General features: G+C 44.5%; 1 protein-coding gene across 1 annotated transcript in view; it reads left to right on the forward strand.

Annotated features, from left to right (window-relative positions):
- col6a1 (collagen, type VI, alpha 1) overlaps positions 1-13,080 on the forward strand; it is a 73,898-nt gene that overhangs the window by 13,294 nt on the left and 47,524 nt on the right. Inside the window, exons 13-18 of the mRNA XM_029726677.1 lie at positions 6,101-6,163; positions 6,271-6,333; positions 6,645-6,698; positions 6,781-6,816; positions 7,342-7,404; positions 7,993-8,055. Of these exons, the coding sequence (XP_029582537.1) occupies positions 6,101-6,163; positions 6,271-6,333; positions 6,645-6,698; positions 6,781-6,816; positions 7,342-7,404; positions 7,993-8,055 (342 nt within the window). The remainder of the gene's footprint in view (positions 1-6,100; positions 6,164-6,270; positions 6,334-6,644; positions 6,699-6,780; positions 6,817-7,341; positions 7,405-7,992; positions 8,056-13,080) is intronic.

Raw genomic sequence — 13,080 nt, forward strand, 5'->3', positions numbered from 1 at the left:
AGGTGGGGAGCGCCATGTTTCGCTGAGAAGCGCAATATCTCACCCATACGCACGCACAGTCCGGTGCGAGTTATTCCAGCCCCTCGCAGGTGCCGTGCTAGAGCGGGCATCCAGCCTGGTAGGAGGATGCCTGCGCAGCGCATCTGGTCGCCGGTACGCCTCCGAGGACCAGGCTACCCAACTCCCGCTCTACGCACGGCTACCATCAAGCCCCTGCACAGCCCAGTCTGCCCTGTACGAGCACTCCGCTCGTGCAGGGCTACTAGTTCCATCGAGCCAAGGCGGGTTGTGCAGGAGGTAAGATCTAGACCGGCTGTGCGCCTCCATAGCCCTGGGTTTCCAGCTCCTGTCTCTCGTGCGGACCCGGAAGTGCGTCCACCCAGTCCGACTCGTCCTGTTCCCGCTCCCCGCACTAAACGGCAAGTGCGTAAACCCAGCCTCGCGAGTCAACAGTCGTCGGAGCTGCCCGCCAGTCAACAGTCGTCGGAGCTGCCCGCCAGTCAACAGTCGTCGGAGCTGCCCGCCAGTCAACAGTCGTCGGAGCTGCCCGCCAGTCAACAGTCGTCGGAGCTGCCCGCCAGTCAACAGTCGTCGGAGCTGCCCGCCAGTCAACAGTCGTCGGAGCTGCCCGCCAGTCAACAGTCGTCGGAGCTGCCCGCCAGTCAACAGTCGTCGGAGCTGCCCGTCAGTCAACAGTCGTCGGAGCTGCCCGTCAGTCAACAGTCGTCGGAGCTGCCCGTCAGTCAACAGTCGTCGGAGCTGCCCGTCAGTCAACAGTCGTCGGAGCTGCCCGTCAGTCAACAGTCGTCGGAGCTGCCCGTCAGTCAACAGTCGCGGAGTGGTCAGACTGCGCTGAACTGCCGGAGTGGCCAGACTGCGCTGAACTGCCGGAGTGGCCAGACTGCGCTGAACTGCCGGAGTGGCCAGACTGCGCTGAACTGCCGGAGTGGCCAGACTGCTGCTGAACTGCCGGAGTGGCCAGACTGCGCTGAACTGCCGGAGTGGCCAGACTGCGCTGAACTGCCGGAGTGGCCAGACTGCGCTGAACTGCCGGAGTGGCCAGACTGCGCTGAACTGCCGGAGTGGCCAGACTGCCCTGAACTGCCGGAGTGGCCAGACTGCCCTGAACTGCCGGAGTGGCCAGACTGCCCTGAACTGCCGGAGTGGCCAGACTGCCCTGAACTGCCGGAGTGGCCAGACTGCCCTGAACTGCCGGAGTGGCCAGACTGCCCTGAACTGCCGGAGTGGCCAGACTGCCCTGAACTGCCGGAGTGGCCAGACTGCCCTGAACTGCCGGAGTGGCCAGACTGCCCTGAACTGCCGGAGTGGCCAGACTGCCCTGAACTGCCGGAGTGGCCAGACTGCCCTACTGCCGGAGTGGCCAGACTGCCCCGATGCCCCGAGCTGACAGACTGCCCTGAACTGCCGGAGTGGCCAGACTGCCCTGAACTGCGGAGTGGCCAGACTGCCCTGAACTGCCGGAGTGGCCAGACTGCCCTGAACTGCCGGAGTGGCCAGACTGCCCCAGACTGCCCCGAGCTGACAGACTGCCCTGACCTGCCCGAGTTGCCAGACTGCCCTGACCGTCCCGAGTTGCCAGACTGCCCTGACCGTCCCGAGCTGCCAGACTGCCCAGACAGCCTGGAACGGCCTGAGCCGGAGCCGCCTCCAATATAGGTGGGTTGGGGAGGGGGGGTGTAGCACAGTGCCGTCGTTGACGGCAGCCACCCTCCCTTCCCTCCCTTTAGTAAGGGGGAATTTTCTTTTGGGTATTGTTTGGGGGTAATTTTTTTTGTGTTAAGGTGCTTCTGGGGTAGCACCTTTAAGGGGGGGGTACTGTCACGTCCTGGCCAGTATATAAGGTTAATTGTTTTGTAGTTTGGTCAGGGCGTGACAGAGGGTATTTGTTTTATGTGGTTCGGGGTGGTGTGTTTGTGTAAAGGGTGTTTGATTTAGTATGTCCGGGTTTTGGTTTATGTCTAGGTAGTTCTATGTGGAGTCTAGTATGTCTGTTTCTATGTCTGGTGAATTGGTGTTGGGACTCTCAGTTGAAGGCAGGTGTTTTCTATCTGCCTTTGATTGAGAGTCTCATAAATGAGGGTGTGTTTGTGTTTGTGTTTTGGTGGGTGATTGTTCTGTGTTCAGCCCTAGGCTTTGCCAGACTGTTTTGTTGTTCGTTTGTTAGTTCTAGTAGTTTTGTTATTTTGTATTCAGTTGTTTTTTGTAAGTTAATAAATCTAAATATGAGCATACACGTACCTGCTGCATTTTGGTCCTCATTCACCAACGACAACCGTGACACAGGGCCTGACCGGAGTCCTTCTCCTAATGTTGTTATAGATTAAACCCCAGGGCCTGACGTGAGTCCTTCTCCTAATGTTGTTATAGATTAAACCCCAGGGCCTGACGTGAGTCCTTCTCCTAATGTTGTTATAGATTAAACCCCAGGGCCTGACGTGAGTCCTTCTCCTAATGTTGTTATAGATTAAACCCCAGGGCCTGACCGGAGTCCTTCTCCTAATGTTATAGATTAAACCCCAGGGCCTGACCGGAGTCCTTCTCCTAATGTTGTTATAGATTAAACCCCAGGGCCTGACCGGAGTCCTTCTCCTAATGTTATAGATTAAACCCCAGGGCCTGACGTGAGTCCTTCTCCTAATGTTGTTATAGATTAAACCCCAGGGCCTGACGTGAGTCCTTCTCCTAATGTTGTTATAGATTAAACCCCAGGGCCTGACCGGAGTCCTTCTCCTAATGTTATAGATTAAACCCCAGGGCCTGACCGGAGTCCTTCTCCTAATGTTGTTATAGATTAAACCCCAGGGCCTGACCGGAGTCCTTCTCCTAATGTTATAGATTAAACCCCAGGGCCTGACCGGAGTCCTTCTCCTAATGTTGTTATAGATTAAATCCCAGGGCCTGACCGGAGTCCTTCTCCTAATGTTGTTATAGATTAAACCCCAGGACCTGACCGGAGTCCTTCTCCTAATGTTGTTATAGATTAAACCCCAGGACCTGCGTTAGGTTTAGGATGTGTCTCTCTGTATCTACACTGAGTATGCAGAACATTATAACACTATGCTTTTTCCATGACATTGACTGACCAGGTGAAATCCAGGTGAAATCTATGATCCCTTATTGATGTCACTTGTTAAATCCACTTCAAATCAGTGTAGATGAAGGGGAGGAGACAGGTTAAAGAAGGATTTTTAAGCCTTGAGACATGGATTGTGTATGTGTGCCATTCTGAGGGTGAATGGGCAAGACAAAATATTTAAGTGCCTTTGAACAGGGTATGGTAGTAGGTGTCAGGCGCACCGGTTTGTGTCAAGAACTGCAACGCTGCTGGGTTTTTCACACTCAACAGTTTCCCGTCTGTATCAAGAATGGTCCACCACCCAAAGGACATCCAGCCAAACTGAAAAAACTGTGGGAAGCATTGAAATCAACATGGGCCAGCATCCCTGTGGAACGCTTTCGACACTTTGTAGAGTCCACGTCCCGGTGAATTGAGGCTGTTCTGAGGGCAAAAGGGGGGGGGGGGTCCTAATGTTTTGTACAGTCCGTGTATACAGTGCATTTGGAAAGTATTCAGACCCTTCGACTTTTTCCACATTTTGTTGCGTTACAGCCTTATTCATCAATCTACACACAATACCCCATAATGACAAAGAAAAACAGATATATATTTTTTATTTTTTTTAATACGGAAGTATTCACACCCTTTACTCAGTACATTGTTGAAGCACCTTTGGCTGCGATTACAGTCTCGGTCTTCTTGGATACGACCCTACAAGCTTGGCACACCTGTATTTGGGGAGTTTCTCCCATTCTTCTCTGCAGATCCTCTCAAGCTAGGTCAGGTTTATTGGGGTTCATCGCTGCACAGCTATTTTCAGGTCTCTCCAGAGATGTTCGATCAGGTTCCAGTCCGGGCTCTGGCTGGGCCACTCAAGGACATTCAGAGACGTGTCACGAAGCCACCCTTGTGTTGTCTTGGCTGTGTGCTTAGGGTCGTTGTTCTGTTGGAAGGTGAACCTTCGCCCCAGTCTGAGGTCCTGAACGCTCTGGAGCAGTTTTTCATCAAAGATATCTCTGTACTTTGCTCCGTTCATCTTTCCTTCAATCCTGACTAGTCTCCCAGTTCATGCTGCTGAAAACACACCCAGAACATGATGATGCCACCACCATGCTTCACCGTAGGGATGGTGCCAGGTTTCCTCCAGATGTGATGCTTGGTATTCAGTTCAAAGAGTTCAATCTTGGTTTCATCAGACCAGAGAATCTTGTTTCTCATAGTCTGAAAGTCCTTTATGTGCCTTTTGGTAAACTCCAAGCGGGCTGTCATGTGCCATTTACTGAGGAGTGGCTTCCGTCTGGCCGCTCTACCATAAAGGCCTGATTGGTGGAGTGCTGCAGAGATGGTTGTCCTTCACTAAGCTTCTCCCATCTCCACAGATGAACTCTGGAGCTCTGTCAGAGTGACCATCGGCTTCTTGGTCACCTCCCTGACCAAGGCCCTTCTCTCCCAATTGCTCAGCATGGCCGGGCAGCCAGCTCTAGGAAGAGTCTTGATGGTCCCAATGTCTCTGAGCTCTATGGACAATTCCTTCGACCTCATGGCTTGGTTTTTGCTCTGACATGCACTGTCAACTGTTGGACATTATATAGACAGGTGTGTGCCTTTCCAAATCAGGTCCAATCAATTGAATTTACCACAGGTGGACTCCAATCAAGTTGTAGAAAGATCTCAAGGATGATCAATGGAAACAGGATGAACCTGAGCTCAATTTTGAGTCTCATAGCAAAGGGTCTGAATACTTTTTTATTTTTATAAATTTGCTAAAATATCTAAAAGCCTGTTTTTGCTTTGTTATTATGGGGTATTGTGATGTCATTATGGGGTATTGTGTGTAGATTAAGGGGGATTTGTTATTATTTAATCCATTTTAGAATAAGGCTGTAACGTAACAAAATGTGGAAAAAGTCAAGGGGTCTGAATACTTTCTGAATGCACTGTATATATATGTGTGTGTGTGTGTGTGTGTGTGTGTGTGTGTGTGTGTGTGTGTGTGTGTTTGTGTGTGTGTGTGTGTGTGTGTGTGTGTATCGTGGACCAAGCTGCTTAATCAGAATAAGTGTGTTTACATTCTCTGTTAGCAGAATGTTTATAAACTAACCCCTGGGAATAACATACTGATTAAAAAAATATATATCTGTTTTTCTTTGTCATTATGGGGTATTGTGTGTAGATTGATGAATAAGGCTGTAACGCAACAAAATGTGGAAAAAGTCGAAGGGTCTGAATACTTTCCAAATGCACTGTATACACGGACTGTACAAAACATTAGGACCCCCCCCCCCCCCCTTTTGCCCTCAGAACAGCCTCAATTCACCGGGACGTGGACTCTACAAAGTGTCGAAAGCGTTCCACAGGGATGCTGGCCCATGTTGATTTCAATGCTTCCCACAGTTTTTTCAGTTTGGCTGGATGTCCTTTGGGTGGTGGACCATTCTTGATACAGACGGGAAACTGTTGAGTGTGAAAAACCCAGCAGCGTTGCAGTTCTTGACACAAACCAGTGCGCCTGACACCTACTACCATATCCTGTTCAAAGGCACTTAAATATTTTGTCTTGCCCATTCACCCTCAGAATGGCACACATACACAATCCATGTCTCAAGGCTTAAAAATCCTTCTTTAACCTGTCTCCTCCCCTTCATCTACACTGATTTGAAGTGGATTTAACAAGTGACATCAATAAGGGATCATAGATTTCACCTTAATATGAGCCATACACATTTTAGCCACATGTAGTAATGGGTGTAGGGGCCACTCACTGGGTCTGTATGGTCTGGTAGATAATAAGTAGTAGAACTCTGTGATGGTGTGAAGCTCTGCTGTTTTTAATCAGGAAACCTCAGGGGCTCTAGAACACTTTGATGTTTGGGTTCTATTGTTCGGGGTGTTCTATATTCTGACTTCTGTGTTCTGTTGTTCCATGTTCCATTGTGTTCCGTGTTCTATATTCTGACTTCTGTGTTCTGTTGTCACATGTTCCGTGTGTTCCGTGTTTAATGTAGCGTGTTCTTGTTGTAGGGCTCACAGGGAGATGGAGGACCTAAGGGAGATCCTGGTTCGTACGGAACCAAAGGAGCTAAGGTACAGTAAGATGACTTCCTGTTGTACTGTTGTTATCATGGCGACGTGAGCTGGGAGACATAGTTGTTATTAACATGATGATGTTGACAGTGTATTTTCTGTTTCAGGGAGATCAGGGGAAAGACGGAGAACCAGGACGACCCGGCAACTACGGACCGCCCGGAATCAAGGTACAGCTCTTAATATGAGCCAGTTTGCTACTGCAGCAAAATAATCCTACAGCAACAGGACATGTAAATTATTGTGGATTACAATTCATGGGCAGTTTTGTAGGGTTGATAGATTTTATGTTATGGCAAGTAGAAGCCTTTTAATGCATGTATGTTAGTGTGTGTGTACATTAGTTAGTGTGTACATGAGTTAGTGTGTACATGAGTTAGTGTGTGTATACATTAGTTATTGTGTACATTAGTTAGTGTGGATGTGTGAGTACTACTGTGTATCAAGTCATGTGTCATGTTATCATGTTGTCTTCTGATAGGGTACACCGGGCCCAAAAGGAGCCAATGGGGACAAAGGACAGCGGGGTGATGATGTAAGTGATTCTAACTCCTGAGAATTATGGGAAGATTCTGTTTATATTGAGGTGTAGATGACATCTTTGTTGTGCATTTCAGGGAGCACCTGGACCGGACGGCCTCCGAGGAGACAAAGTATTTACACTTTACTACTGCTACAGTGTGTGTGTGTGTGTGTGTGTGTGTGTGTGTGTGCGTGCGTGCGTGCGTGCGTGCGTGCATGCGTGCGTGTGCGTGCGTGCGTGCGTGCGTGGTCTTGTTCTTCTGTCCTGAAATCCCCAAATGTCCCCACTAGGGTAGTAAAACAAGGAACATTCTCCCTTGTGATGGCATTTCCCCCTTCCTCATGAGGACAAAGGCTATTTTAAATGTAGGATTTAGGTTTAGGGTTACAATTAGTGTTAGGTTTAGGATTAGGATTAGTGGTAGGTTTAGGATTAGGATTTGTGTTAGGATTAGGATTAGGATTAGTGTTAGGTTTAGGATTAGGATTAGGATGAGTGTTAGGTTTAGGATTAGGATTTGTGTTAGGTTGAGGATTAGGATTAGTGTTAGGTTTAGGATTAGTGTTAGGTTTAGGATTAGGATTAGTGTTAGGTTTAGGATTAGTGTTAGGTTTAGGATTAGTGTGTGTGTTGACTTCTTTCCATTCTTCTTCAGGGAACCCCAGGAGAGAAAGGAGAACAAGGAACCCGTGGAAACAGAGGACCAAGAGGAGATTTGGTGAGTGATGATGATGGTAATGATGGTGGTGGTGGTGGTGATGGTGAGTGATGATGGTAATGGTGGTGATGATGATGGTGATGGTGGTGATGGTGATGATGGTAATGATGGTGGTGGTGATGGTGGTGATGATGGTGGTGATGGTGATGATGGTAATGATGGTGGTGGTGGTGGTGATGATGGTGGTGGTGGTGGTGGTGATGGTGAGTGATGATGGTAATGGTGGTGATGATGATGGTGATGGTGGTGATGGTGATGATGGTAATGATGGTGGTGGTGATGGTGGTGATGATGGTGGTGATGGTGATGATGGTAATGATGGTGGTGGTGGTGGTGATGATGGTGGTGGTGGTGGTGATGGTGATGATGGTGGTGATGTAATGATGGTGGTGGTGGTGATGATGGTGATGGTGATGATGATGGTGGTGATGGTGATGGTGGTGATGATGGTGGTGATGGTGGTGATGATGGTGGTGATGATGGTGATGATGGTGATGGTGATGGTGATGGTGGTGATGGTGATGATGGTGGTGATGATGAGGAAGGTGTGTGTGTGTGTGTGTTGACGGATGTCTTCTGTCCCTTCAGGGTGACCCAGGACCTCGAGGAGATCAAGGCAGAGAGGGTTCATCTGGAGCCAATGGAGAGCCTGTATGTACCCGAGTTCTGGACCTCTGATATTACACAACGTTTACAACTCTTCATCAAGCAATTATACTTGATACCCTTCATACCAGCATTCAATCATCAATACTTTTTAGTATCTACATTTTAATTAGATCCCCATTAGATAAAGCAGCAGCTACTAATTAGATCCCCAATTAGATAAAGCAGCTACTAATTAGATCCCCATTAGATAAAGCAGCAGCTACTAATTAGATCCCCATTAGATGAAGCAGCTACTAATTAGATCCCCCATTAGATAAAGCAGCAGCTACTAATTAGATCCCCATTAGATAAAGCAGCAGCTACTAATTCGATTCCCATTAGATAAAGCAGCAGCTACAAATTAGATCCCCATTAGATAAAGCAGTAGCTACTAATTAGTTCCCCCATTAGATAAAGCAGTAGCTACTAATTAGATCCCCCATTAGATAAAGCAGCTACTAATTAGATCCCCATTAGATAAAGCAGCAGCTACTAATTAGATCCCCATTAGATAAAGTAGCTACTAATTAGATCCTCATTAGATAAAGCAGCAGCTACTAATTAGAACCCCATTAGATAAAGCAGCAGCTACTAATTAGATCCCCATTAGATGAAGCAGCAGCTACTAATTAGATCCCCATTAGATAAAGCAGCAGCTACTAATTAGATCCCCATTAGATAAAGCAGCTACTAATTAGATCCCCATTAGATAAAGCAGCAGCTACTAATTAGATGCTCAATAGATAAAGCAGCAGCTACTAATTAGATCCCCATTAGATAAAGCAGCTACTAATTAGATCCCTATTAGATAAAGCAGCAGCTACTAATTAGATCCCCATTAGATAAAGCAGCAGCTACTAATTAGATCCCCCATTAGATAAAGCAGCTACTAATTAGATCCCCATTAGATAAAGCAGCTACTAAATAGATCCCCATTAGATAAAGCAGCTACTAATTATATCCCCATTAGACAAAGCAGCAGCTGCTAATTAGATCCCCATTAGATAAAGAAGTAGCTACTAATTAGGTCCCCAATAGATAAAGCAGCTACTAATTAGATCCCCATTAGATAAAGCAGCAGCTACTAATTAGATCCCCATTAGATAAAGAAGTAGCTACTAATTAGATCCCCATTAGATAAAGCAGCAGCTACTAATTAGATCCCCCATTATATAAAGCAGCAGCTACTAATTAGATCCCCATTAGATAAAGCAGCAGCTACTAATTAGATCCCCATTAGATAAACAGCAGCTACTAATTACATCCCCATTAGATAAAGCAGCAGCTACTAATTAGATCCCCATTAGATAAAGCAGCAGCTACTAATTAGATCCCCCATTAGATAAAGCAGCAGCTACTAATTAGATCCCCCATTAGATAAAGCAGCAGCTACTAATTAGATCACCATTAGATAAAGCAGCAGCTACTAATTAGATCCCCATTAGATAAAGCAGCAGCTACTAATTAGATCCCCATTAGATAAAGCAGCTACTAATTAGATCCCCATTAGATAAACAGCAGCTACTAATTACATCACCATTAGATAAAGCAGCAGCTACTAATTAGATCCCCATTAGATAAAGCAGCAGATACTAATTAGATCCCCCATTAGATAAAGAAGCAGCTACTAATTAGATCCCCCATTAGATAAAGCAGCAGCTACTAATTAGATCACCCATTAGATAAAGCAGCAGCTACTAATTAGATCCCCATTTGATGAAGCAGCTACTAATTAGATCCCCATTAGAAAAAGAAGCAGCTACTTATTAGATCCCCATTAGATAAAGCAGCAGCTACTAATTAGATCCCCCATTAGATAAAGTAGCAGCTGCTAATTAGATCCCCATTAGATAAAGTAGCAGCTACTAATTAGATCCCCATTAGATAAACAGCAGCTACTAATTAGATCCCCATTAGATAAAGCAGCAGCTACTAATTAGATCCCCATTAGATAAAGCAGCAGCTACTAATTAGATCCCCCATTAGATAAAGCAGCAGCTACTAATTAGATCCCCCATTAGATAAAGCAGCAGCTACTAATTAGATCACCCATTAGATAAAGCAGCAGCTACTAATTAGATCCCCATTAGATAAAGCAGCTACTAATTAGATCCCCATTAGAAAAAGCAGCAGCTACTTATTAGATCCCCATTAGATAAAGCAGCAGCTACTAATTAGATCCCCCATTAGATAAAGTAGCAGCTGCTAATTAGATCCCCATTAGATAAAGTAGCAGCTACTAATTAGATCCCCATTAGATAAAGCAGCAGCTACTAATTAGATCCCCCATTAGATAAAGCAGCAGCTACTAATTACATCCCCATTAGATAAAGCAGCAGCTACTAATTAGATCCCCCATTAGATAAAGCAGCAGCTACTAATTAGATCCCCCATTAGATAAAGCAGCAGCTACTAATTAGATCCCCATTAGATAAAGCAGCAGCTACTAATTAGATCCCCATTAGATAAAGCAGCAGCTACTAATTAGATCCCCCATTAGATAAAGCAGCAGCTACTAATTAGATCCCCATTAGATAAAGCAGCAGCTACTAATTAGTTCCCCCATTAGATAAAGCAGCAGCTACTAATTAGATCCCCATTAGATAAAGCAGCAGCTACTAATTAGATCCCCATTAGATAAAGCAGCAGCTACTAATTAGATCCCTATTAGATAAAGCAGCAGCTACTAATTAGATCCCCATTAGATAAAGCAGCAGCTACTAACTAGATCCCCAATTAGATAAAGCAGCTACTAATTACATCCCCCATTAGATAAAGCAGCTACTAATTAGATCCCCATTAGATAAAGCAGCTACTAATTAGATCCCCATTAGAAAAAGCAGCTACTAATTATATCCCCATTAGATAAAGCAGCAGCTGCTAATTAGATCCCCATTAGATAAAGAAGTAGCTACTAATTAGGTCCCCATTAGATAAAGCAGCTACTAATTAGATCCCCATTAGATAAAGCAGCAGCTACTAATTAGATCCCCATTAGATAAAGAAGTAGCTACTAATTAGATCCCCATTAGATAAAGCAGCAGCTACTAATTAGATCGACATTAGATAAAGTAGCTACTAATTACATCCCCCATTAGATAAAGCAGCAGCTACTAATTAGATCCCCTTTAGATAAAGTAGCTACTAATTAGATCCCCCATTAGATAAAGCAGCAGCTACTAATTAGATCCCCATTAGATAAAGCAGCAGATACTAATTAGATCCCCCATTAGATAAAGTAGCAGCTGCTAATTAGATCCCCATTAGATAAAGTAGCAGCTACTAATTAGATCCCCCATTAGATAAAGCAGCAGCTACTAATTAGATCCCCCATTAGATAAAGCAGCAGCTACTAATTAGATCCGCATTAGATAAAGCAGCAGCTACTAATTAGATCCCCATTAGATAAAGCAGCAGCTACTAATTAGATCCCCCATTAGATAAAGCAGCAGCTACTAATTAGATCCCCATTAGATAAAGCAGCAGCTACTAATTAGTTCCCCCATTAGATTAATCAGCAGCTACTAATTAGATCCCCATTAGATAAAGCAGCAGCTACTAATTAGATCCCCATTAGATAAAGCAGCAGCTACTAATTAGATCCCTATTAGATAAAGCAGCAGCTACTAATTAGATCCCCATTAGATAAAGCAGCAGCTACTAATTAGATCCCCAATTAGATAAAGCAGCTACTAATTACATCCCCCATTAGATAAAGCAGCTACTAATTAGATCCCCATTAGATAAAGCAGCTACTAATTAGATCCCCATTAGATAAAGCAGCTACTAATTATATCCCCATTAGATAAAGCAGCAGCTGCTAATTAGATCCCCATTAGATAAAGAAGTAGCTACTAATTAGGTCCCCATTAGATAAAGCAGCTACTAATTAGATCCCCATTAGATAAAGCAGCAGCTACTAATTAGATCCCCATTAGATAAAGAAGTAGCTACTAATTAGATCCCCATTAGATAAAGCAGCAGCTACTAATTAGATCGACATTAGATAAAGTAGCTACTAATTACATCCCCCATTAGATAAAGCAGCAGCTACTAATTAGATCCCCTTTAGATAAAGTAGCTACTAATTAGATCCCCCATTAGATAAAGCAGCAGCTACTAATTAGATCCCCATTAGATAAAGCAGCTACTAATTAGATCCCCATTAGATAAACAGCAGCTACTAATTACATCACCATTAGATAAAGCAGCAGCTACTAATTAGATCCCCATTAGATAAAGCAGCAGATACTAATTAGATCCCCCATTAGATAAAGTAGCAGCTACTAATTAGATCCCCCATTAGATAAAGCAGCAGCTACTAATTAGATCCCCCATTAGATAAAGCAGCAGCTACTAATTAGATCCCCATTAGATAAAGCAGCAGCTACTAATTAGATCCCCATTAGATAAAGCAGCAGCTACTAATTAGATCCCCCATTAGATAAAGCAGCAGCTACTAATTAGATCCCCATTAGATAAAGCAGCAGCTACTAATTAGTTCCCCCATTAGATAAAGCAGCAGCTACTAATTAGATCCCCATTAGATAAAGCAGCAGCTACTAATTAGATCCCCATTAGATAAAGCAGCAGCTACTAATTAGATCCCTATTAGATAAAGCAGCAGCTACTAATTAGATCCCCATTAGATAAAGCAGCAGCTACTAATTAGATCCCCAATTAGATAAAGCAGCTACTAATTACATCCCCCATTAGATAAAGCAGCTACTAATTAGATCCCCATTAGATAAAGCAGCTACTAATTAGATCCCCATTAGATAAAGCAGCTACTAATTATATCCCCATTAGATAAAGCAGCAGCTGCTAATTAGATCCCCATTAGATAAAGAAGTAGCTACTAATTAGGTCCCCATTAGATAAAGCAGCTACTAATTAGATCCCCATTAGATAAAGTAGCAGCTACTAATTAGATCCCCCATTAGATAAAGCAGCAGCTACTAATTAGATCCCCCATTAGATAAAGCAGCAGCTACTAATTAGATCCCCATTAGATAAAGCAGCAGCTAC

Source organism: Salmo trutta, chromosome 31 (genome assembly GCF_901001165.1).
Source record: "Salmo trutta chromosome 31, fSalTru1.1, whole genome shotgun sequence".
Classification (NCBI taxonomy): Eukaryota; Metazoa; Chordata; class Actinopteri; order Salmoniformes; family Salmonidae; genus Salmo; species Salmo trutta.